The 25,687-nt window shown below is 45.3% G+C and overlaps 1 protein-coding gene across 1 annotated transcript in view; it reads left to right on the top strand.

The window, feature by feature from the left end:
- The window catches only part of TMC3 (transmembrane channel like 3), a 125,235-nt gene extending 107,226 nt beyond the window's left edge, over positions 1-18,009 (top strand). The window contains exon 22 of the mRNA XM_063929962.1: positions 17,178-18,009. Coding sequence (XP_063786032.1) covers positions 17,178-18,007 — 830 coding nt within the window. The 3' untranslated portion in view covers positions 18,008-18,009. The remainder of the gene's footprint in view (positions 1-17,177) is intronic.
- Positions 18,010-25,687: the final 7,678 nt, after the last annotated feature.

Here is a 25,687-nt window from a genome sequence, read left to right as displayed (position 1 = left end):
AGAAGGTGAGGTAATGCTGGAAGGTGGAAAGATGATCAGCTCAGTCTTAGACATGTTAACTTTAAGAATGTGCTGGGACATCCAAGAAGTGATAGCAGAGAGACAATTGGAGATACAGAAAATACAGAATTCTATAGATAGCACTCTCAGCCGGTCTACAGGAATCAGAACCTGCAGTGAGTTGGCAGGGCTCCAGCTGTACTCTGTGACAACAGCCAGTGGGTCAACGTCAGACTCACGGTCAGCGATCACCGGTGGGTCCCATCTCACATTCTAACAGCAGCGGTAGGTGCACCACTGCTTGCTGCAGCGCAGGCTCAGCAGTACCAGACAAGAGCCATCCTGTCCCCTACTACAGGTGTTAGCACGGCTCCTGAGAGAGAGACAAATAACTATGCAGCAGGAGCAGGCACGCCCTAGAACTCCACTGGAAGAGCAGCGGTCACACTTGGATCATGCTGCCAACCACACAGGTGCTGCTGTACATGCAGGCTCCCCTTCAGGGCCTGGAGCCCAGAGGCAGACACCTCCATTGCCTCTGGGAGTTACATCCCTGGAGTGAGGAGTGTGGGGGAGAGTTCAAGGGAGGAAAGGTAGATCTGAGTATCATGAGATCATACTGGAGGTCGAAAGAGCTGATGAGCTCACCTAAAGAGTACGTATAGAGGGTGAAAAGGAGAAGTCCAAAAACAGAATCTAGGGGGACAAAAACTGTTAGTGGAAGTTGGGAAGAAGTCAATGGAATCATGACAGGAGATAGAGAAGTAACACACAGAGAGGTAGGAGGAAGGCTGGGAGAGGACAGTATCACGTCGACCAAGGGAGTGTCAAAAGCAGCAAAGAGGTTGAGAAGAATGAGCAGAGAGTAGTGGCCCTTGTATTTGGCAGCTAGGAGGTCATTGCGGACTTCCATGAGTGCAGTTTCATTCGAGTGGAGAGGATGGATGCTAGACTGAAATGGGCAAGCAGGGAGTGGGAGAAAGTAAAGGTAGTGAGGTGGTTGTAGACAATACACTCAAGGAATTTGGAGGCAAACGGGAGGTGAGAGATGGGTCAGTAGATGTTTTTTTAAGAATGGGAAAACAAAGGCATGCTTGAATGCAGGAGGACAGTGAGATGGAGAGTTTGAGGAGGTGGGCAAGATGGAACAGGCAGAAGGAGAAAGGTAGCTGAGGAGGCAGTAGGAAATTGAGTCAAGAGGGGAGGCTGAAGGGGTGGACCAGATAAGGACAATAACGTTATATCCAGATAAAGGGAAAAAATGAGTCTGAGTTGGTAAGATGGATGGTGAGTGGAGGACTGAGAAAGGAAGGGGTGGGGTGCTGAAAGTCTGGTGGGATGTGATATCCTGATGTAGAGGAGGGAAGGCGAGGAGGAGGTGGGCAGAGGAGGGAGTTGAAAGTGGTGAAGATATGCCTGGTATGTGAAGACAGGAAGGAGATTACTAAAATACTACTGTTAATTGAAGGAAGCACTATAGGATGAGAAATGGAGGAAGTCTGCCTTGGAGCGTGATTTTATCTACTATCGCTCCGTGGTTTTTGTAGGTTGTTTTGCAGGTATCTGGTGCATTTGGAATGCCAGGGTTGAGGTGTAGATCTGTAACGGTGAGTAGTGATCACCATCACAGCTACAAACGTAAGAAGTACAGAAGTAAGGGAGGAATTGTATAGGGAAGTGACTTGTAAGGGCAGGAGAGAGAGAATAGGGGGGAGAAATGACACTGAGTGATGGGGGAGTTGAAGAAAACATGGTCATGGTGTGGATCAGATAAATAGTGGTAGGAAAACAATAAGTTATAAAGGAGGTTGTATGAGAGATAGTGGAGTAAATTTCCAGGAAAGCAGGTGAAAGTACAGTGTTGGTAAATGTGTTTGCACTATGACAATAATTATTATTAAGCAGAATAAATATGGAGATTTTATAGATGAAGAAATTCAAGTCGACTGTGAGAGGATGTAAGGCTTGGCAATAGTAATTCACATCGTGAGGCCGCGCCACACATGCTGGGCGGCCTTGCCCTGTGCTGGGCAGCCCCCAGCATGTGAGGAGATGGACGCAGATCTTGCTGCGGATGCAGCGATCTATGCCCATCTCTTAAATAACCCCTCAGTGCCTGCCCGACCATAACAGGCACCCACACACATGATTAGCATGTCACCCACTGTCGTAGTGTGCTGGCTAGCTAGGGGCGCCAAACTGAAATTATGTCTTGCCCTCCACCCAACCTAAAAACGTTCCGACACCCCTGGAAGCAGGTAATAGCGAGGGAGGAGTTGTCTACAACTGAACAATGCCTTTAATATGCAATTTAAAATTGTACTTGTATGTTCCATGGCTCTTCCTTAAAACTCCTGCTCTATGGCCCTCATTCCGAGTTCGCTCGCTAGCCGCTTTTCGCAGCAGTGCACACGCTAAGCCGCCGCCCTCTGGGAGTGAATCTTAGCTTAGCAGAATTGCGAACGAAGTATTCGCAATATTGCGAAAAGATTTTTCTTTGCAGTTTCTGAGTAGCTTGAGACTTACTCTTCCAGTGCGATCAGTTCAGTGCTTGTCGTTCCTGGTTTGACGTCACAAATACACCCAGCGTTCGCCCAGACACTCCCCCGTTTCTCCAGCCACTCCCGCGTTTTTCCCAGAAACGGCAGCGTTTTTTCACACACTCCCATAAAACGGCCAGTTTCCGTCCAGAAACACCCACTTCCTGTCAATCACACTACGATCAGCAGAACGAAAAAAAAACCTCGTAATGCCGTGAGTAAAATACCAAACTTCTTAGCAAAGTTACTTGGCGCAGCCGCAGTGCGAACATTGCGCATGCGCAGTTAGCGGAAAATCGCATCGATGCGAAGGAAAATAACGAGCGAACAACTCGGAATAAGGGCCTATGTCTACACTCATCTGTGGCTGGTAGGTTTTATACTCATTATGCCAGTATGGCTTTATCTCACTAAAAAGCCATTGCCAATGCTGTTCCTTATCCGGATTAGAGAATCAGAATGATCTATTGATGGAGTGCAATAAGGTAGTGTTATATCATATTTGAAAAATGACTAAATCATGTATGAATTCTGGGCCTGGTTCCGATTTGAATGTTAAGCTGCTGAAAATGTGATCACAGACGCAGCTAAAGTGCTAAAATATGCAAATGCTATCTTAAGCAGTCTCCGTATGTATGAGCATGAGATGGACTATGTAAAACATTATCTGAGCATTGGTGGTCATTCCGAGTTGATCGCACGTAGCAACTTTTTGCTGCTCGTGCGATCAACTTGACGCCGCCTATGGGGGAGTGAATTTTAGCATAACAGGGCTGCGATCGCTTGTGCAGCCCTGCTATGCTAAAAAAGTTTCCTGCAAAATAAGACCAGGGTCAGACCTACTTACCCTGTGCGACGGATCCAGTGATGAAGGTCCCGGGATTGACGTCAGACATCCACCCTCCAAACGCCTGGACACGCCTGCGTTCGGATCTCCACGCCTGGAAAACGGTGAGTAGACGCCCCAGAATGCCTCCCCGTCGTCAATCTTCTTGCGATCGCCGCTGCGATCACTTTCAGCGCTGGCGGCGTCGCTGCCCGGCGACGACTGTCACCAAGCATTGCTGGTGCCACGCAGCCGCAGTCCCGACCCGTTCTCAACGCAGCGAAGAACCGCTGCGTGCGAACGGGTCGGAATGACCCCCATTGTGCAGATCCTCCAGATGGACCATGCACACTGCAACATTGATGAAACAGTGGAAAATGTCAGAGGCCACGCCAGTTCCTGGGAACACAGATAGAACTCTGAAACTTTCAACAAATATGGGGGTCTATTTACTAAGCCTTGGATGGCAGTAAAGTGGACGCAGTTAAAGTACCAGCCAATCAGCTCCTAACGGTCATGTCACAGGCTGGGTTTGAAAGATGACAATAGCTGGTTGGCTGTTACTTTATCTACGGCCACTTTACCTCCATCCAAGTCTTAGTAAATACTAAATAGACCACATGGTCACTGTGGCAGCGGTACTGTAGGAGAGACCTAAACTGCCTCCACAAGCACGTCCATTACACGCCCACAACACAGCCTCTTTTTGCTTTTAATTTTGGTTATTATCACCCACACCCATTCTTCACCTGTATTAGTAAATGCTCACCATGGTCCTCTCAGGAACTTGCGATTTAGGGCCTAATTCAGGGTTGTTAGCAAACAAAAAAAAAAGCAATTGGGCAAAACCATGTTGCACTGTAGGTGGGAAGGAGGGGGGGGGGGGGGGCGCAGATGTAACATGTGCAGAGAGAGTTAGATTTGGGTGGGGTGTGTTCAAACTGAATTCTAAATTGCAGTGTAAAAATAAAGCAGCCAGTATTTACCCTGCACAGAAACAAAATAACCCGCCCAAATCTAAATCTCTGCACGTTACATCTGCCCCACCTGCAGTGTAACATAGTTTTGCTCAGTTGTGTGCTTTTTTTGGTTTGCTAACAAACCTGAATAACCCCCTTAATACACAACTGTGACTGTAGTTTGCGCATGCGCAGTAAGGGTTTCTCAGGATATTTGTATAGTAGCAAAACATCAGCCATTTGCGGAAACATCAACATTGCATACAAATCAGAATCAGGCCCTCTATATCTTGACATTAGAATTTACTAATAAAAATGTCAAGACTATCTCCTTGTGTAAACCAGGCGCATATACTACTTTTGGCATACAGCTGGCACATATGTCACCCTTGCAGAGCTGGAAGTATAGTGAGATATGTCTACCTCTGCAAGCTACGCCAAATGTGTTATTTTAGTGCATTTACCTTTGCATTTGGCGCAAAATGGGCCTAATTCTGAGTCGGACGCTAAGTGATTGTGAATGTGTGGAGCCAAATTTTTTACCCTATGCTAATGCACGTATCCGTGTGGATCAATAGAATGACAATGTTATGGTCAACAGTCATTAGGTCAACATGCATTTTGCCGACAGGTACAAAAGGTCAATAAATGAAAGGTTGACAGTGGTTAAGGTCGACAGGGTCAAAAGGTCGATGTGACATTGGTTGACACACATATGGTTGACACAAGTTTTTTAATGTATTTTGGGGCAAATCTTCTATATTTCTTGTTATGTGACCATCAGTGATCACATAAGACGCAAAGTGGAACGGCTAATGCAGTGGTGCGTGTCAAAGTCGAAAAATATTGAAGCACACACACCAAGTACAAACCACACACACATGGCCCCTGCGCGCACACTCGTTCTGCTGTGTGTGCACATATCCGCAATTTGCGTAAGGTCGCTCCCCGCTGTCATGCGCCTTAGCGCGTGGTATGCGTATTTACGGTAGGGTTTGTGTGCGCATGGAGGGCTATCAAAACATTACATATTTAATCCAAATAGTGCACAATGTACACTTAGCCTCCCTGCACCACATCAGAAAGAAATAGCTGTTTAAAATGATAACAGAACAAAGGGATTCACCTTTACAGGATAGGAGGGGACAGAACAAGGTTACAAGGTGGTGTTTGGTATCCAGCTGTAGGGTATTTTAAGGGAAACATTCTGGTGTTGGTTTGATAAAGATCGCTTGTTCCTGCGTATAGTTATGTGCAAAAGTAAAATATGAACATTAACTGTGTTTACTGTATATTATGTATGCGGGGGGAATCCAGAGGAGACCACCCACAAGAGCAGTTGGGGAAAGACATCGCCCACCTATTCAAATCCACCTATAACCTCTCCTGTAATGTAAATGACCATCCCTGTGTCCAATGGACAAAGAGATTACAGTATCCATTGTGTTATGTTTTGGATGAAGTGAATAAAGAGAGCCTACAGCAGGTTTAGTCAGACAGAAGGCTCACAACGCTATCTATCAGATGGCGGAGGACCGGACCGGGTTGCGCTTGCGAACATTCTCACGTATGTACATTCTCTGTAGCCATTATTCTGTTTAGATTTACTTGTTAGCCTGTAGTGTATGATTTGTATTGTTTTACCTTTTGGAATTAATCCACTGTGGCCTTAGAACCCTGTGGTTGCAACTACAAATCGGTGTGGTGTCTTCACTTTCCTGCAAAGGCTTTAAAGTGTATTTATCTGTATAAGGTGTATAAGTATTGATAAGGTGTACGCACTGCGGGTACTTTGTATCGTCAGCGCTACTTAAGGTTTAAGGTATAACATCGTTGCAGTACTTTGCTGCTAAGGGTTTAAAGTGTAATCATATCATTACGCAAATAGCGTACAAAGTGCGTAGCACGTGTATTCAGTCTAGCGGCCATAGCGGCTTCACGGTAATAGAGTATCTAGAGGTATAGCTTTGTGTTTTAAGATAATATAGACATTATCAATTGGGGGCTCTCACGGGATATCACGTTCTTAATGATGCACTGTACATTACAAACATTACAAACGCGGCTGTAATGACCGGCTAATGATGGACGCATCGCAAAATGCTGACGAAAAAAAACATCCACGTTAATGTATTGTTGTGGTATCAGTAAGACGCTGATAGGAAATTTTAAGGGACAAGGCGTTTCTCATAATATTTAAGATGCTAAAATGTATTTTGTGTAACCCTCATGAATGTGGAAGGGGGAGGAGCAGCGGCCATTTTGGGAGGGTCATTTTTTCTAAATGGCTGATTTTCAGTCTGCTCAAGAATAATCAGCCATCCTTGGTCAAAAAGAAATCACCATTTATGAGTTACCAATGCATTTATTTAACCCATGCCATAGTCAATTACAAATAGTTTCAGATGGGGCTTAATGAAAGTTAATAGTAAGATGAATACTTGATGTAAGAACGACACACAGATATAAACAAAGTTGTTTTTTTCCGTTTACCTCTAGGATTCAGTTAACTCTGCTTGCTGTAAGATAGCCATTGAAATGCAAATTAACCTGTGTAACTGCTTTTTCCTAACAGTGAAAAAAAAAACCACCATTACAGGCAACCAATAACACATAGCATTCATATGCAAATTAGAAGCACTTAATGGGTAAATGAGTCTCAGGAGACCAGTGAATGGTACATATATATAATATTATAATTATGTGTATATTTATATCAGTGTATGTTCTGCAAGATAGCTATCCAATCTGAATCATACCATTTGAATTATTGAGGATTATTAGATTCATTTTGACCTGTACTGAAAAAATTTGTTGCTATTTAGTTTAAATATAGAGTTAATATTTAAGAAATAAGTGTAAGACGCACATGCAGCCTGGCCTAGTTGTAAAGGTTTATACAGTAGAAACTGTGTGTGTGTTAAGTAAGTGATTATAGTTAAATGTTGCTTACATTTATAGAAGTGTGAGTTTTGTAGCACTGCGGACGTACGGCCTTTGTACACGTGTCTCGAATAGCGTACGGGACTGCGTACGCAACGTAAAGGCATACACACGTGGCGTGTTCACGCAACGTGTGGAAAAGTACGACCGCTAAATACAAAGCACACAATAGCATTGTTTTAGTTTAGGCGCGAGACGGTAGCCACGCGATAATAGCACAAATTGATCAGTGTCCAATATTTAGTTTAAATACCTTTCTTACTGTATCACCTCTGGAATTAAGGCTGTTTTCCTGAATGAAAGTTAATTTTCTGTACAGAAAAACCAAAGTGTATATGAGTGAACGAGCGTGAGTGTGCAAACAATAAAGGTTTTGTGGACCCAGGGAATTCGGGATCCCGTCGGAGACCACACCAGGTGAGTGGACACTTGGTGGCGTGAGATTGGCTTGCTCACGTTTACATTGATTAAGGTATAAAGGAGCAATTAGTATAACAGCAGACCAAGAGGTCAGCGAAGTCAGAAAACCGCTGACAAAGTCAAGCGAAGCTCTGAATACCGCGGCCTAAAAGGTCAGCGAGGTTTTGTGTAGAGAGCGCAGCCCAGGGGGTTGGCGTAGTACCCATATAGGCCCATTCAGATACGCTCCGGCTGAGGTATCGCAGCCTGAAAAACGATTCCATTGGTCGCACGGCGGATAAGTAACAGTTACCTATACGCTGAGCGATTGTACTGCGCGTTCGTGAGTGCAATACTTAGCCCACCGCGATACCCTTTTACGAGTTGTGCGTAAAAATCGCGGGACCATTGGCGCTAGGTGTAGTACACGCAACGTGATTTGTGTAACAATTTTTTTTGTTTTAAGGGAGTTTCGCTGGTCACTCAGGAAATCTCCAACGACCAATATTTACTGGTTAGGGTAAGTCACTCCCACACATTTCCAGTAAATAGAGGTTACACAGGGGCCCGAGGTTGGGTACGACCAGCGCTGACGACAGTGTTTAGGTGTATTGGCCAACGTGGGCGTGAGTGGGTGAGAGCGCTCGGAGAACTTTCACCGTTGCCTTATCACTGAGTATTTTGTTTTTTTGTAGGAATTTGCTGAGAAGGCAATACCTGCAAAAGATGGGGGCCAGTTGCTCAAGTAAGGGACGATCAACCAGGGATCAGGTTGATATTCCGCGGCCCAAAGGGTCGGCGAGGTACATAATGTGTGAGAAATATGGCTCACACACAGAGGTTTTATGCAATGAATGGGAACGTATGACTGCGGAAGATAGGGAACCATTCCCTAAGGTAGGCAGTTTTAATCCAGAGGTGTTGCAGAATTTAAGGATTAGGATATGTCTGTTAAAATCCCGAAAAGAAAGGATCAGACACTCAAACTGTTTACATTTATGGCAACGAGAGAGTGATATGCAAAGGGATCTAGCTCACGCAGCTGGTTCCAACCCTGGCAGGAAACTGATTGCAACTGCACCACCACCACTGTATATTACAGGGGAGAAAGTGGCTACAGACAATGACATACTGATATATGCTAAGAGTAAAATTGAAAAATGTAGTAATGATAATAAGAATGAACTTAATAAATGTATTAATGCTAACCCGTGCAAGTTGTATCCCATCTTAAACTTCCCTCAGGAATACGAGCAAGAAGATGAACCCAGCACGATATCGGCACTTTCTCCAGCAGCCACCGTACAGGACACCCAGGTGGGCACGGCCCAACCGGTAAGAGCAGTAGTAAAGCCCCCTAGCGGAGGGACAGGTGAGGCCATGTCCACAGGTAAGTACGGTACAGTACATTATGCAGAGACAATTGCACCTCACATTGTAGAAGCAACCCAGAACGATGTAATTGAACTAAATCCTGTCAGGGTGATCGCAGTCCCCAATGGGAAGACTGACGCTCAGGGAATCACCCCCGTCAGGAACATTGCTATGCATTGTCCTTGGTCCCAGACAAAATTGAGGACAATTATGTCTGAATTTCCCGATCCCAGAAAAGATCTAGCCGCATGTCAGAGGTTTATTAGAGAACTAGGTAACGCCACCGAACCCACAAACAAAGATTGGCGGACAGTGCTACGGGCATGTTTGCCCTCCAATATTGACCCTGTGAAATTCATTGCTGATTGTAAATTAGACGCAGAGGTACCTCTCACTGATGAATACACTCAGGAGAATGTACGACAGATCAATCTGCAATTAGGAGTATATTTCCCAACTGTTGTCAAGTGGAATAAAATCTCCATTAGACAAAAAGAAGGTGAAGCTGCTTCTGAATATTTCCATCGAGCATTGCAGGAAATGGCTAGATACACTGGGGTCGAGGACATTAAGGAAAATGTACACCATAGAGAGGTAGCTGTGTCCGTATTAATGGACGGCTTGAAAGAAACGTTGAGAACAAGGGTACAAACCACTCAACCTAACTGGAGAGGTATTTCGGTGGCTGCATTAAGAGAGTCCGCTATCGAGCACGATCGGAACATCATTAAACACAGGGAGTCACAGGGGGATAAGCTGATGACCGTAAGTATCAAAGCCCTGACAACGAAACCACATCAGCCAAAACCCCAGACCCCTGATGGTAAGTCATATGTAGTAAAATGTTATAACTGTCAAAGGGAAGGACATTACGCACGAAACTGTAATTATAAAAGCAACGTATATAGACCCCCTAGACAAGAACACGAGCAAAGTTATGATACACGTAATTGGGATCAGGGATCACATAGGAAAAATTTTGGGCCACACCTGTAGTCTGCAGCTAGTGAAGTTGATTGCTAGCCTTGGTAGTGAACCTGAGGTCACAGTTGATGTAGTTGGTAGATCATTTCTTGTAGATACAGGGGCGGCCAAGTAAACTCTGTGATTTATCTTTAAAAGTTTCCTCTTCATCTCTGATGTTCACCGACAGATTTACAGCTCAAACGTCACATATCTACTCAGTCTTTTCAGAGGTCTGCCCAACCCCAGTATATCTCACCAGCATCATTGTGCCTGGCCTTGCACAGAGGGTGGAGAGTGGAAATACTGGTGGAGGGAGACTGTGCAGAGATACTGATAGACATGTTGGTGTGACAGCCTGATGGTGAACGCAAATCTGACAAATTTTCTTTTTTTATTATTCTCTCTCTCTCTCTCTTTTTTTTTCATTTTCCACGGATGGTTTATTTCACACAACAGTTAAACACATTGTAATGCAGAATTTATGTTCCATACAGAAAGGTCGCTGACTTGGAAAGAATATCGTATCACTGGAGCGTCTGTTCCGGGAAGACTGAGAGGCAGCACTGTTGAGACGGTATCTGAGCACGGAGAACAACAAGACTAGAGGCGGTTGTCGTACCAGTTTTCTTTTTCCTTTTTATTATTTTCTCCATCTCCCATTACCCTCCTTTCCTCCCCCTTCTTGTTTCCTTTTCTCTCCCCTTAACAAGATGGACTTACCCCAAGAGACTGCATTCCGGGTTTTCCTGTTGACCCTGTTGTTGACCAGAGCAGTCTGTTTCGGTGAGAGTACCAGAGAGGTCGAGAAAGGATCTGGAATGGGTTCTGATGACAAGGACGGATTTGTAGAATTCCAAGAGCAACACACCCACCGAGCAAAGGCGAGTATCAGAAAACGATCTGGTAGTCAAGAAACTAGGAGGCACTGTGAAGGGTTATTGGCTGAGGAAAATTGTATTTGTAGAAACTGTGAAAACATAGTTGAGGACGGGTGCATCCAGAGATGTCAGTCCAGCCTTAATATCAACATGGACCGTCATCCATTGAGTGATTATCACTCATTAGTGGGTAAGGTTTTAAACCAAACAGAATGCTGGGTGTGCTCACAAGTACCTCAAGGTCAGAGCAAGTCAGGACTAGTACCGTATCCTTTAACAATAGATGAGGTAATTGAATTACGGGGTGGGAGACCGGTGGACAAGAAATTTAATATTTCTAGGCCCCCTAGTTTGAAGCTCCACCAATATCACGTGGATAGATCCTTAGTATGTTTCAACATTTCCAATTCCCGAAAGCCGGGAAATTGGGAAGTGACATGGAATAACCAAACCATGGCATTTTCACACAGAGCCGACAGAATGCCCGTAGACTCAGAACTTATACGCCAAATAGCCAACGGTGGAAGGTATTTTCGGTACAGGTATACTCTGGGAAGTAGGACCATGCGGGTTGGAGAAGTATCACCAGGGTACTGTGCGCATATCATACAGCCTGATACGTGTACTGAACAGATGAGAGAGTAAGGGATAGGATTTTTCACTTGGAAGGTTTGCAATATGGTAATGTCATATTCTGTCCCATATGTTCTCCCCGATGATGCATATTTCATATGAGGGAAGAAGGCGGTATAAGTGGCTTGCCCCAAAGTCAGAGGGATTGTGTTACATTGGAAGAGTGTTGCCAGAAGTTATGACCATAACCCGTAATAAGATGAAAGACGTTCACCGCAATGCTCGAACTCCTTACACTCACACTCACTATGAACACATCGTTAAGAGACACCTTATAGATAGGACAGAGCACACAGCCTCAGATTTGATCCACGAATCCACCGGGATTCAATTCCTTCTCGCGTTAGACATCACCCTTACCGCCAGAGGAATTATAAATTATAGGTATATTCATGCGCTAGCGAACTTGATAGATAATATCACCGAGATGTATGATGACACCTTCAGGTATATAGGGAGGGAGTTGCAAGCTTACAAAACAGAATTGATCCAGCACAGGATGGTCCTCAATTATATCACAGCGGTGACAGGCGGGTACTGTGTCACCTTAGCAACTCAGTATGGTGTGAAGTGCTGCACGTATATTACAAACAGCACTGATGACCCGACCGAGGTCATAAATCAAAAGATGGAAGATATCTTACAGTTGAAGTGGGAGTTCCGAAGGAGACACAACCTTACCCTTACTGCTGTGAGTAATGAACTGACCGGCTGGGTCTCATGGTTGAACCCACGCAATTGGTTCTCAGGTTTAGGAGAATGGGCTCAAAATGTTATCGTGAGTGTAGGAAAGTTTCTCCTTTGTATCCTGGGAGTTGTCATAATGATTGGCTTGATATTTAGGTGTGTTCGAGTTTTAACACGGCGCAAGCACAGTACCAAAGTGATGAGTTTAAGGAGCGGGGGCATTGTTACAACAACTGATTTAATTTATGACCCATCAATAGAGACAATGTTGTGATAAGACGTGATTCCACGGTCCGTTTCTTTCACCCGTTTCTCCTTTGTTTTCTCTCAAGCAAAAATACATCCATTCAGAAAAGACTTTGATGAACAATACATCCATTCGGAAAAGACTTTGATGAACAATACATCCATTCGGAAAAGACTTTGATGAACACTACAGCCATCCAGAAAAGACTTTGATTGACACTTTCAGCAAAGATACACCCATCCGGACAAGACTTTAACCAACACCCAAGAACGATTGCACAAATGTTATGTGAATGTATTTGTGATATGTGTCTTATCTTCATCTCTACAACCTTCAGGTAGTGTCACACATAGTCAATTGGTAATACCCATATATTAGCATTCACATATGTTCCCAGCCCTCCATGTATCATCAACTAAATGTGCACCCCATTTGTTGGAACAAGAAGCCGAAAAGAGCTCGGTAGTGTTTGTTGGCCCACTTACAGACCCTTAATACGGGATAAGAAGGATTTAATGTATACTTCGCAATACCTCGAAGCTTATCTAGAACATATACGGCACGATGATACATGCCCCTCAGACATGGATTTCATACATACATGCTTTTACTATCCCACTAGGTCATCCATTTCTCACCTACACCTCTCCTCCTACCATCCAATCATCTGTAGATATTGTATGGTATATTTTTCTGTTTAATGTTTAGATAGTGGCAGTTATTATTGACTGCCAAAGGGTGGACTGTCAAAGTCGAAAAATATTGAAGCACACACACCAAGTACAAACCACACACACATGGCCCCTGCGCGCGCACTCGTTCTGCTGTGTGTGCACATATCCGCAATTTGCGTAAGGTCGCTCCCCGCGGTCATGCACCTTAGCGCGTGGTATGCGTATTTACGGTAGGGTTTGTGTGCGCATGGAGGGCTATCAAAACATTACATATTTAATCCAAATAGTGCACAATGTACACATAGCCTCCCTGCACCACATCAGAAAGAAATAGCTGTTTAAAATGATAACAGAACAAAGGGATTCAGCTTTACAGGATAGGAGGGGACAGAACAAGGTTACAAGGTGGTGCTTGGTATCCAGCTGTAGGGTATTTTAAGGGAAACATTCTGGTGTTGGTTTGAGAAAGATCGCTTGTTCCTGCGTATAGTTATGTGCAAAAGTAAAATATGAACATTAACTGTGTTTACTGTATATTATGTATGCGGGGGGAATCCAGAGGAGACCACCCACAAGAGCAGTTGGGGAAAGACATCGCCCACCTATTCAAATCCACCTATGACCTCTCCTGTAATGTAAATGACCATCCCTGTGTCCAATGGACAAAGAGATTACAGTATCCATTGTGTTATGTTTTGGATGAAGTGAATAAAGAGAGCCTACAGCAGGTTTAGTCAGACAGAAGGCTCACAACGCTATCTATCAGATGGCGGAGGACCGGACCGGGTTGCGCTTGCGAACATTCTCACGTATGTACATTCTCTGTAGCCATTATTCTGTTTAGATTTACTTGTTAGCCTGTAGTGTATAATTTGTATTGTTTTACCTTTTGGAATTAATCCACTGTGGCCTTAGAACCCTGTGGTTGCAACTACAAATCGGTGTGGTGTCTTCACTTTCCTGCAAAGGCTTTAAAGTGTATTTATCTGTATAAGGTGTATAAGTATTGATAAGGTGTACGCACTGCGGGTACTTTGTATCGTCAGCGCTACTTAAGGTTTAAGGTATAACATTGTTGCAGTACTTTGCTGCTAAGGGTTTAAAGTGTAATCATATCATTACATTGTATCATTAACAAGGTTTAAAGGTTACCAATTGTGTGTGCGCTCGCTGTGTGTACTCTGTACACTCAGCGCGGCGTGTGTACGCCAAGTGCAGGACTCTGTACGCAAATAGCGTACAAAGTGCGTAGCACGTGTATTCAGTCTAGCGGCCATAGCGGCTTCACGGTAATAGAGTATATAGAGGTATAGCTTTGTGTTTTAAGATAATATAGACATTATCATGCGGTAGGAACAACCTTGACCTAAATCCCCTCAAAACAGTTGAAATGGTGGTGGATTTCAGAAGGAAACCCAGTGCCTTGCAACCACTCGTAATAGCCAACAGCGTGGTCTCCTTCAAATTCCTAGGGTCAAAAATTTCCTGAGACCTCAAATGGGGACCCAACATAAGCACTGTCATAAAGAAGGCCCAGCAGTGGATGTTCTTTATGCGGCAACTCAGGAAATTCAACATCCCGCAGAAGCTGCTGCTCATCTTCTATACAGTGATCGTAGAATCGGTCCTATGTTCCTCGATCACAGTCTGGTATGGAGCTGCCAATGAGAGTGACAGACGGAGGCTGCAAAGGGTGGTGAGGACAGCTGAAAAGATCGTTGGGGCTGACCTCCCTCCCTTCCAGGAATTATACCAGTCAAGTGTCAGGAAGCGACAGGGGAGAAAATTTTGGCAGATATGCAGCACCCAGGTCACAAACTGTTTGAACCGCTTCCAACAGGCAGACGCCACAGGTCCATTCCCACGGAGTCGACCAGATCCATTAAAAGCTTCTCCCCACTAGCTGTCCACCAGCTGAACAATATATTAAAAGTCTAACATGTATAATATGTCTAATATGTCAAGTCTATCGTCCAGTTGCAATGTGCAGTATGAACTCATATATGTAATGTTTGTAATGTATACTACGTTTCCCCCCCTTCTCATAGGTGTGCGCAGCACATTTTATTAGGGGGTGCACCATCGGAGGGGTGTGTCTAACACCATCTATTGAAGGTCAACGCAATATAAAATATCCACACTTGTACCAATCCTAATAAAGCAGATACATTGTCAGATGTTGTGGTGTGCACCAAACAAACACCCCTGATGGCACTCACTGCAATTACACTGCTCCTCCTCAGCCTGGTCTGGCTCCCCCTCTCTTTCCCCTGCAAGCTGCAGCAGCTTACTTACAAGTCAGTCACTCACTGACAGTCGCAGACTAGTACTGCTGCTGCTGCTGGAAAAACGAGTGATGTGTCAATGCTGCTGCCAGCCGCCTGCCAGTATTGAATTTGTCTTCCTAAGAGGAACGCTGGCTGCACGCTGCTCCTCATCAGTGGCTGGCGTTGGCATAGCATAGAAGGAGAGAGATGGGCATGTGGCGGGTGGGCGTGCGAGCAGCATGACGTAATCACATCACATCATGCTGTTTTTGTACATTGAGGTGGAGCCGGGAGTTTGAAAGCCAGTGGTAGTGGCACCATTGATTAACCCAGGCGTCCAGCCAGTAATGCAGTCCTGACAGGGTACAGCGCAGAGGGGACAGTAATCAGCCTACTCGGCGATCGCTGCATCAGGCATGTGAGATCGGGGTGCTGGACATTAGGGGGTACCTGTGCGCACCAGGCACCCCCCTGCGCACACCTATGCCCCTTCTTATGCTATGTATTCCCCCTTCATGTTGCTGCTTGGCGATGCATTGTATCGCAAAAAATTCCTAGTGTACGAGAATACACCTGGCCAATAAAGCTGATTCTGATCATCAGTACAAACGTGTACCCTCACGGGCTCGTTTCGCTCATCATGCTTCGGGCAAGGTGGCTCGCTTCACTACTGCTGTCTTCAGCACAGGTTACTATTCCCAATAGATGTCCACGTGGATAGTAAGTCAAGCGAATGTTGAAAAAATATGTGAACAAAAACAAAAACCATGTGTCAACCATTTATGTGTCATTGTCATGTCGACCTTTTGAACCTGTCGACTTTTTGAACTTGTCGACCTTAAGCACTGCTGAACTTTGGTACCTGCTGACCTAATGCATGTCTACCTATTGACTATCGACCAATACATTGTTGATCTATCATCCACAAGGTAATGCAAAGATTCAAGTGGCTTTAAGTGGGACACAACTCTTTCCATCCACAGCCGCAACTGTTTTCATTATAATTGGCATTTACACCAGCACTATGCTGGGTGCTAGAGATATATCTGAAACAGACTTCACTTTGCTCTATGTGCCACTCAGAATAGCAAGGAAGTATAGCTACACCCCCCATTTCACTTCCACAAGACAGAGCTCTTGCGTATGATCGCAACATTACTGCACAAAAACACCCATTTCACGCAAAGAGAGATCCAACCAAGATCCATCTGCCTCGAGACTGGGTGGAGGTAGTTTACTAAAACTTGCATCCCTATAATGATCTGCACCCATCTCACGGGTAAATTTACTAAAGCTTCTAAAACAGAGAAAGGTGATGTTGCCCATAGCAACCAATCAGATACTGTCTATCATTTCTGTATTGCCTTTTAGCAAATGATAGACAGCATCTGATTGATTGCTAAGGGCAACATCAATTCTCTGTTAGTAATTTTACCCCTCAGGATCAGGTGCAATGTGTCCAACTCTGGAAGAGCACCAAAATATATCTTATCTTGGACATAGGCTGTAAGCTCCACTGGGGCAGGGACTGATGTAAATGGCCAAATATTCTCTGCAAAGTGCTGCGGAATATGTGTGCGCTAGATAAAATAACTGCTAATAATAATAATAATGCTGCAAGCTGATGACTGAAATCTATGATGCATTAGGTGCTCTGTCTCCACTATTTCCCCACTCTACAATAATGCAAAATAGATACGCTCCCTGTTTCTATGCATTAATAGGTAGAACTTGCAGTGAAATGCTGACGCATATGCAGTAATAATGTTTTGTTTGCAGGCCAGACAGTGTAAAACTGGGAAGCTCTAATGATGTTTGTAGAACTAAGAACTACCATCCAGTAGCACAAAAGAAGCAGGTGGAAGATGTGCTTTCAGAGCCTTTGTTCAGAAAAGGAGTCAGACATATAACACCTGAGCACCATGGATCCAGTACACCAAGTAGTTCCTCTCACAGGCCACACACAAGATACTTTATTGTTAATGAGCATGAATCTCGCAAGAAACTTATACGTTCAACATCTAGGCTTCCAAGACATTTCCGAATGGAAGGGTCTGGAGACATAGTGGAGTTATACCCAAGAAATGTCAGGAGATATGTTGTGCAGACTCCACGGCGGTCTTACTCTCCGCACCTCAGTGAGGAAGAAGATGAATTTCAGAGAGATCTAATCCGCAGATCCAATCGCCCTCGCTCTCTAACAGATCTCCATCACCCTCCTCGCTTTTACATTGGGGATCGTGCAGACAGAGACAGAGATCTAGCCCGAATGCAATATAAATCTTGGGAAGGAAGTTTCCAGGTTGACTCAGACAAGACACATCATCGCAAAAAATTACACTTGAGGAACTTTGATCTTGATGAGCACTTTGCAGAACGCCACCGGAAAGCGAAGTCAAAGCGCAAATCTGAGCCTTGTCTTACCGAGTCTGACTCAATGTCTAATGCCTCTAGCAGTGACCAGCAAAACAGCAGCACTGACCAATACATCCAGGTTATTCATAATAAAGACAAATACATCAAAGCTAGTGGAAAACTAACTAAAAAGAAGTCAAAGGCCAGTGTGGACTTAAATGTCTCTCCGTTGAATGAGTTAATTTGTTCAAATGTGTGAAATACTTTCCATGCAAACCAGGGCCAGATTAAGCTTTGCGGGTGCCTGGGGCACTTTAGAGAGGGAGGCCCTGGTGGAACGGGGGGGGGGGGGGGGGGGGGGCTGAGTATAAAATTGTGTATACCTCCCATATGACCCATTCCAGGAGTGAAAAAATGCTCTTTACATGGACTTCACTCATAGGGGGAGATTCAAATGTCTGAAAAGTCGGTTGGGTGTCTGTTTTTTCCTGTCTATTATAGGCCCTACACACTGGGCGATCTGACTGAAAGATATGATATGATGATACCGTTCATATCTTTCAGTGTGGAGGCACCAGTGATGAACGATGCGCGGCCCCGCGCTTGTTCATCGTTGGTGCCCCATTGGCTGTGCATGCAAACCAATATGGACAATCTCGTCCATATTTGCCTGCACTTCTATGGAGCCGGGTGACGGCGGGAGTGAAGAAACTTCACTCTCCCCCCCCCTCCCCCGCCGCCGGATCGCCCGTTTGCCGTATCCGCCGTTGGGCAGCTCGGCGGCGGATCGCTAAATGTGTAGGGCCCTTTAGATAGGAAAAATCAGACTCCCAACTGACTTTTCAAACATTTGAATCTCCCCCTTAACACCTGTGTTGAACTATGTAATTGATAGAAAGGTGATTGCAATCATAACTTGAGAATGTTGTCCCTCCTGGAATGGGTCATGTTGGGATGTATGGATTGTGTATATTAAAGTTAGCCCAATGGTGTATATTAGATTTAAACTAATAGTTTAATGATGCCTGGGTACTGTTTAGAGGTCCACCTAATTGAAAGACAACTATTTTATAAAATGTACTTATAGTGGAACAAAGCCTTAAAATACAAATAGAAAAATAAAATCTATCATTTATCTTGTCACATGCAAAAATAGCAGCAGCCTCTGTACTACTTACACACTGGGACAGGACTCAGGAGGACTGTGTCTGTGTGTGTGTGTGTGTGTATGTGTCTCTCTCTCTTTCTAAACCCTCATTAGAAAACAAGTTACACAGGACTCAGATACCCAGGTGTGGAGAGAGCTGTAAGTGCCCAGCGGTCAAGTCTGAATCGCCCCCCTAGGTTGCATCTTTGAGATCAAGGGACTAGCGTGCACACACAGGTCCTATCCTGCACGTGCGTGCGCAGTTAATGGGGTCGGCCCGCATTAACTGTGAACGCCTCTGCCTGTCAATCGCAGGGGGGCGACCGAGCATTTTCAGTGCGTTTTTGGGGGAAACGTGGGCGCGCCGGCGGCATTTTCGGGGCAGCTGCGAATGATGACATGCAGCCGCTCTGATCGAAAAAATGGTGCGGGACTACTGTAGGCACAGCTAGGCTGCACCGGCAGGACGCTACCATAGTTTCTGCGGCCATGCTCTAATTGTGTTGCTATCGCAATTAGAGCATGATCGCAGTAGGTGGGCGGTGGGTAGCATACTGGGCTGCCTTGCCCTGCAATGGGTGACCCCCAGCATGCGATTGAAAGGATCTAAAAAGCAGAATCTGCAATCCTTACTGAATAAGGTCCTATGTATCCTTCCTCATGCAGAGTAAATAATGGATGCAGTGACATATTTGCCATACTACACCTACAGTGCAGGTAATAGTGATATCCAAGCTTTAGCACAGATGGTTAAATAAAACTAACTGACATACTAATTAAGTCACCTGTGCACAAGCCTGGATATCACTAAAACCTGGACTGTTAGGGGTAAATTTACTAAGATGAGAGTTCTATTTAAGATGGGATGCTGCCCATAGCAACCAATCAGATACCAGGTATTATATTCTATAAGGTGCTAGATAAATGAGAAGTAGACTCTGATTGGTTGCTATGGGCAACATCCCATCTTAAATAGAACTCCCATCTAAGTAAATTTACCCCTTAGTGTGCCTTTGGACCGAGACTGGGAAAGCATGCTCTAGTGCAGAGGTTCCCAAACGTGGTCCTCAAGGCACCCCAACATTCCAGGATTTAGGTATATCCATGGCTCAGCACAGATGGTTAAATCAAATTGACTTAGGTGCTAATTAAGTCACCTGTTTCCATGTATGGATACATTTAAAACCTGGACCGTTGGGGTGTCTTGAGGATCGCGTTTGGGAACCTCTGCTCTAGTGCATAGGTCTGCAAACTCGGTCCTCATTACCTCCACACAGTGCATGTTTTGCAGGTAACCCAGCAAGTGCACAGGTGTATTAATTACTCACAGACACATTTAAAAAGGTCCACAGGTGGAGTTAATTATTTCACTTGTGATTCTGTGAGGAGACCTGCAAAACATGCACTGTGTGGTGTCCTGAGGACCGAGTTTGAGAACCACTGTTATAGAGCATAGGTCTGCAAACTCGGTCCTCATTACCCAACACAGTGCATGTTTTGCAGGTAACCCAGCAGGTGCACAGGTGTATTAATTACTCACAGACACATTTTAAAAGGTCTGCAGGTGGAGCTAATTATTTCACTTGTGATTCGGTGAGGAGACCTGCAAAACATGCACAGTGTGGAGTAATGAGGACTGAGTTTGCAGACCTATGCTATAATAATAATAATAATAATAATAATAATAATAATAATAATTTGATTTATATAGCGCTCTTTCCTAGTGGGTATAGTTGTGTCCCAATATCCATTTATATTACAAAAATGCAATTTTTTGCTGCACAGGTGAGCCACTTATCTCCACTGCCTGAAGCACTGAGTTACATCCCAACCTCACGCAAATCTGAATGATCAGCCAAATCGTGGGAAATCAGCTGTCAGGAAGAAATCAGGATGGCTGAGATGTGTGGCACTGCTTTTGAATACTGTCATTTCAACAGGCTTTCAGTTTTGCTTATCAGGGAATTTATGGCTCGACATCTACTCCACTTGTGACTGTCAGACATTTCTCAGTTTAACATGTCACCGGATTATGGGATACTTATTTTCTATACAGTATTGTACTAGAGATGAGCGCCGGAAATTTTTCGGGTTTTGTGTTTTGGTTTTGGGTTCGGTTCCGCGGCCGTGTTTTGGGTTCGACCGCGTTTTGGCAAAACCTAACCGAATTTTTTTTGTCGGATTCGGGTGTGTTTTGGATTCGGGTGTTTTTTTCCAAAAAACCTAAAAAACAGCTTAAATCATAGAATTTGGGGGTCATTTTGATCCCAAAGTATTATTAACCTCAAAAACCATAATTTCCACTCATTTTCAGTCTATTCTGAATACCTCACACCTCACAATATTATTTTTAGTCCTAAAATTTGCACCGAGGTCGCTGGATGACTAAGATAAGCGACCCTAGTGGCCGACACAAACACCGGGCCCATCTAGGAGTGTCACTGCAGTGTCACGCAGGATGTCCCTTCCAAAAAACCCTCCCCAAACAGCACATGACGCAAAGAAAAAAAGAGGCGCAATGAGGTAGCTGTGTGAGTAAGATAAGCGACCCTGGTGGCCGACACAAACACCGGGCCCATCTAGGAGTGGCACTGCAGTGTCACGCAGGATGTCCCTTCCAAAAAACCCTCCCCAAACAGCACATGACGCAAAGAAAAAAAGAGGCGCAATGAGGTAGCTGTGTGAGTAAGATAAGCGACCCTAGTGGCCGACACAAACACCGGGCCCATCTAGGAGTGTCACTGCAGTGTCACGCAGGATGTCCCTTCCAAAAAACCCTCCCCAAACAGCACATGACGCAAAGAAAAATTAAAGAAAAAAGAGGTGCAAGATGGAATTGTCCTTGGGCCCTCCCACCCACCCTTATGTTGTATAAACAGGACATGCACACTTTAACCAACCCATCATTTCAGTGACAGGGTCTGCCACACGACTGTGACTGATATGACGGGTTGGTTTGGACCCCCACCAAAAAAGAAGCAATTAATCTCTCCTTGCACAAACTGGCTCTACAGAGGCAAGATGTCCACCTCATCATCATCCTCCGATATATCACCGTGTACATCCCCCTCCTCACAGATTATCAATTCGTCCCCACTGGAATCCACCATCTCAGCTCCCTGTGTACTTTGTGGAGGCAATTGCTGCTGGTCAATGTCTCCGCGGAGGAATTGATTATAATTCATTTTAATGAACATCATCTTCTCCACATTTTCTGGATGTAACCTCGTACGCCGATTGCTGACAAGGTGAGCGGCGGCACTAAACACTCTTTCGGAGTACACACTTGTGGGAGGGCAACTTAGGTAGAATAAAGCCAGTTTGTGCAAGGGCCTCCAAATTGCCTCTTTTTCCTGCCAGTATAAGTACGGACTGTGTGACGTGCCTACTTGGATGCGGTCACTCATATAATCCTCCACCATTCTTTCAATGTTGAGAGAATCATATGCAGTGACAGTAGACGACATGTCCGTAATCGTTGTCAGGTCCTTCAGTCCGGACCAGATGTCAGCATCAGCAGTCGCTCCAGACTGCCCTGCATCACCGCCAGCGGGTGGGCTCGGAATTCTGAGCCTTTTCCTCGCACCCCCAGTTGCGGGAGAATGTGAAGGAGGAGATGTTGACAGGTCGCGTTCCGCTTGACTTGACAATTTTCTCACCAGCAGGTCTTTCAACCCCAGCAGACTTGTGTCTGCCGGAAAGAGAGATCCAAGGTAGGCTTTAAATCTAGGATCGAGCACGGTGGCCAAAATGTAGTGCTCTGATTTCAACAGATTGACCACCCGTGAATCCTTGTTAAGCGAATTAAGGGCTCCATCCACAAGTCCCACATGCCTAGCGGAATCGCTCCGTGTTAGCTCCTCCTTCAATGTCTCCAGCTTCTTCTGCAAAAGCCTGATGAGGGGAATGACCTGACTCAGGCTGGCAGTGTCTGAACTGACTTCACGTGTGGCAAGTTCAAAGGGCATCAGAACCTTGCACAACGTTGAAATCATTCTCCACTGCGCTTGAGACAGGTGCATTCCACCTCCTATATCGTGCTCAATTGTATAGGCTTGAAAGGCCTTTTGCTGCTCCTCCAACCTCTGAAGCATATAGAGGGTTGAATTCCACCTCGTTACCACTTCTTGCTTCAGATGATGGCAGGGCAGGTTCAGTAGTTTTTGGTGGTGCTCCAGTCTTCTGTACGTGGTGCCTGTACGCCGAAAGTGTCCCGCAATTCTTCTGGCCACCGACAGCATCTCTTGCACGCCCCTGTCGTTTTTTAAAAAATTCTGCACCACCAAATTCAAGGTATGTGCAAAACATGGGACGTGCTGGAATTTGCCCATATTTAATGCACACACAATATTGCTGGCGCTGTCCGATGCCACAAATCCACAGGAGAGTCCAATTGGGGTAAGCCATTCCGCGATGATCTTCCTCAGTTGCCGTAAGAGGTTTTCAGCTGTGTGCGTATTCTGGAAACCGGTGATACAAAGCGTAGCCTGCCTAGGAAAGAGTTGGCGTTTGCGAGATGCTGCTACTGGTGCCGCCGCTGCTGTTCTTGCGGCGGGAGTCCATACATCTACCCAGTGGGCTGTCACAGTCATATAGCCCTGACCCTGCCCTGCTCCACTTGTCCACATGTCCGTGGTTAAGTGGACATTGGGTACAGCTGCATTTTTTAGGACACTGGTGACTCTTTTTCTGAGGTCTGTGTACATTTTCGGTATCGCCTGCCTAGAGAAATGGAACCTAGATGGTATTTGGTACCGGGGACACAGTACCTCCAACAAGTCTCTAGTTGGCTCTGCAGTAATGATGGATACCGGAACCACGTTTCTCACCACCCAGGATGCCAAGGCCTCAGTTATCCGCTTTGCAGTAGGATGACTGCTGTGATATTTCATCTTCCTCACAAAGGACTGTTGAACAGTCAATTGCTTACTGGAAGTAGTACAAGTGGGCTTACGACTTCCCCTCTGGGATGACCATCGACTCCCAGCAGCAACAACAGCAGCGCCAGCAGCAGTAGGCGTTACACGCAAGGATGCATCGGAGGAATCCCATGCAGGAGAGGACTCGTCAGAATTGCCAGTGACATGGCCTGCAGGACAATTGGCATTCCTGGGGAAGGAGGAAATTGACACTGAGGGAGTTGGTGGGGTGGTTTGCGTGAGCTTGGTTACAAGAGGAAGGGATTTACTGGTCAGTGGACTGCTTCCGCTGTCGCCCAAAGTTTTTGAACTTGTCACTGACTTATTATGAATGCGCTGCAGGTGACGTATAAGGGAGGATGTTCCGAGGTGGTTAACGTCCTTACCCCTACTTATTACAGCTTGACAAAGGCAACACACGGCTTGACACCTGTTGTCCGCTTTTCTGTTGAAATACCTCCACACTGAAGAGCTGATTTTTTGGGTATTTTCACCAGGCATGTCAACGGCCATATTCCTCCCACGGACAACAGGTGTCTCCCCGGGTGCCTGACTTAAACAAACCACCTCACCATCAGAATCCTCCTGGTCAATTTCCTCCCCAGCGCCAGCAACACCCATATCCTCCTCATCCTGGTGTACTTCAACACTGACATCTTCAATCTGACTATCAGGAACTGGACTGCGGGTGCTCCTTCCAGCACTTGCAGGGGGCGTGCAAATGGTGGAAGGCGCATGCTCTTCACGTCCAGTGTTGGGAAGGTCAGGCATCGCAACCGACACAATTGGACTCTCCTTGTGGATTTGGGATTTCGAAGAACGCACAGTTCTTTGCGGTGCTTTTGCCAGCTTGAGTCTTTTCAGTTTTCTAGCGAGAGGCTGAGTGCTTCCATCCTCATGTGAAGCTGAACCACTAGCCATGAACATAGGCCAGGGCCTCAGCCGTTCCTTGCCACTCCGTGTGGTAAATGGCATATTGGCAAGTTTACGCTTCTCCTCCGACAATTTTATTTTAGGTTTTGGAGTCCTTTTTTACTGATATTTGGTGTTTTGGATTTGACATGCTCTGCACTATGACATTGGGCATCGGCCTTGGCAGACGACGTTGCTGGCATTTCATCGTCTCGGCCATGACTAGTGGCAGCAGCTTCAGCACGAGGTGGAAGTGGATCTTGATCTTTCCCTAATTTTGGAACCTCAACATTTTTGTTCTCCATATTTTAATACGCACAACTAAAAGGCACCTCAGGTAAACAATGGAGATGGATGGATACTAGTATACAATTATGGATGGACTGCCGAGTGCCGACACAGAGGTAGCTACAGCCGTGGACTACCGTGCTGTACTGTGTCTGCTGCTAATATAGACTGGTTGATAATGAGATGTAGTATGTATAAAGAAGAAAGAAAAAAAAAAACCACGGGTAGGTGGTATACAATTATGGATGGACTGCCGAGTGCCGACACAGAGGTAGCTACAGCCGTGGACTACCATACTGTACTGTGTCTGCTGCTAATATAGACTGGTTGATAATGAGATGTAGTATGTATAAAGAAGAAAGAAAAAAAAAAACACGGGTAGGTGGTATACAATTATGGATGGACTGCCGAGTGCCGACACAGAGGTAGCTACAGCCGTGGACTACCGTACTGTACTGTGTCTGCTGCTAATATAGACTGGTTGATAATGAGATGTAGTATGTATAAAGAAGAAAGAAAAAAAAAACCACGGGTATGTGGTATACAATTATGGATGGACTGCCGAGTGCCGACACAGAGGTAGCTACAGCCGTGGACTACCGTACTGTACTGTGTCTGCTGCTAATATAGACTGGATGATAATGAGATGTAGTATGTATAAAGAAGAAAGAAA

This window comes from Pseudophryne corroboree, chromosome 6 (genome assembly GCF_028390025.1).
Source record: "Pseudophryne corroboree isolate aPseCor3 chromosome 6, aPseCor3.hap2, whole genome shotgun sequence".
In the NCBI taxonomy this organism is placed as follows: domain Eukaryota; kingdom Metazoa; phylum Chordata; class Amphibia; order Anura; family Myobatrachidae; genus Pseudophryne; species Pseudophryne corroboree.
This window is presented reverse-complemented; position numbering and strand designations above follow the sequence as displayed.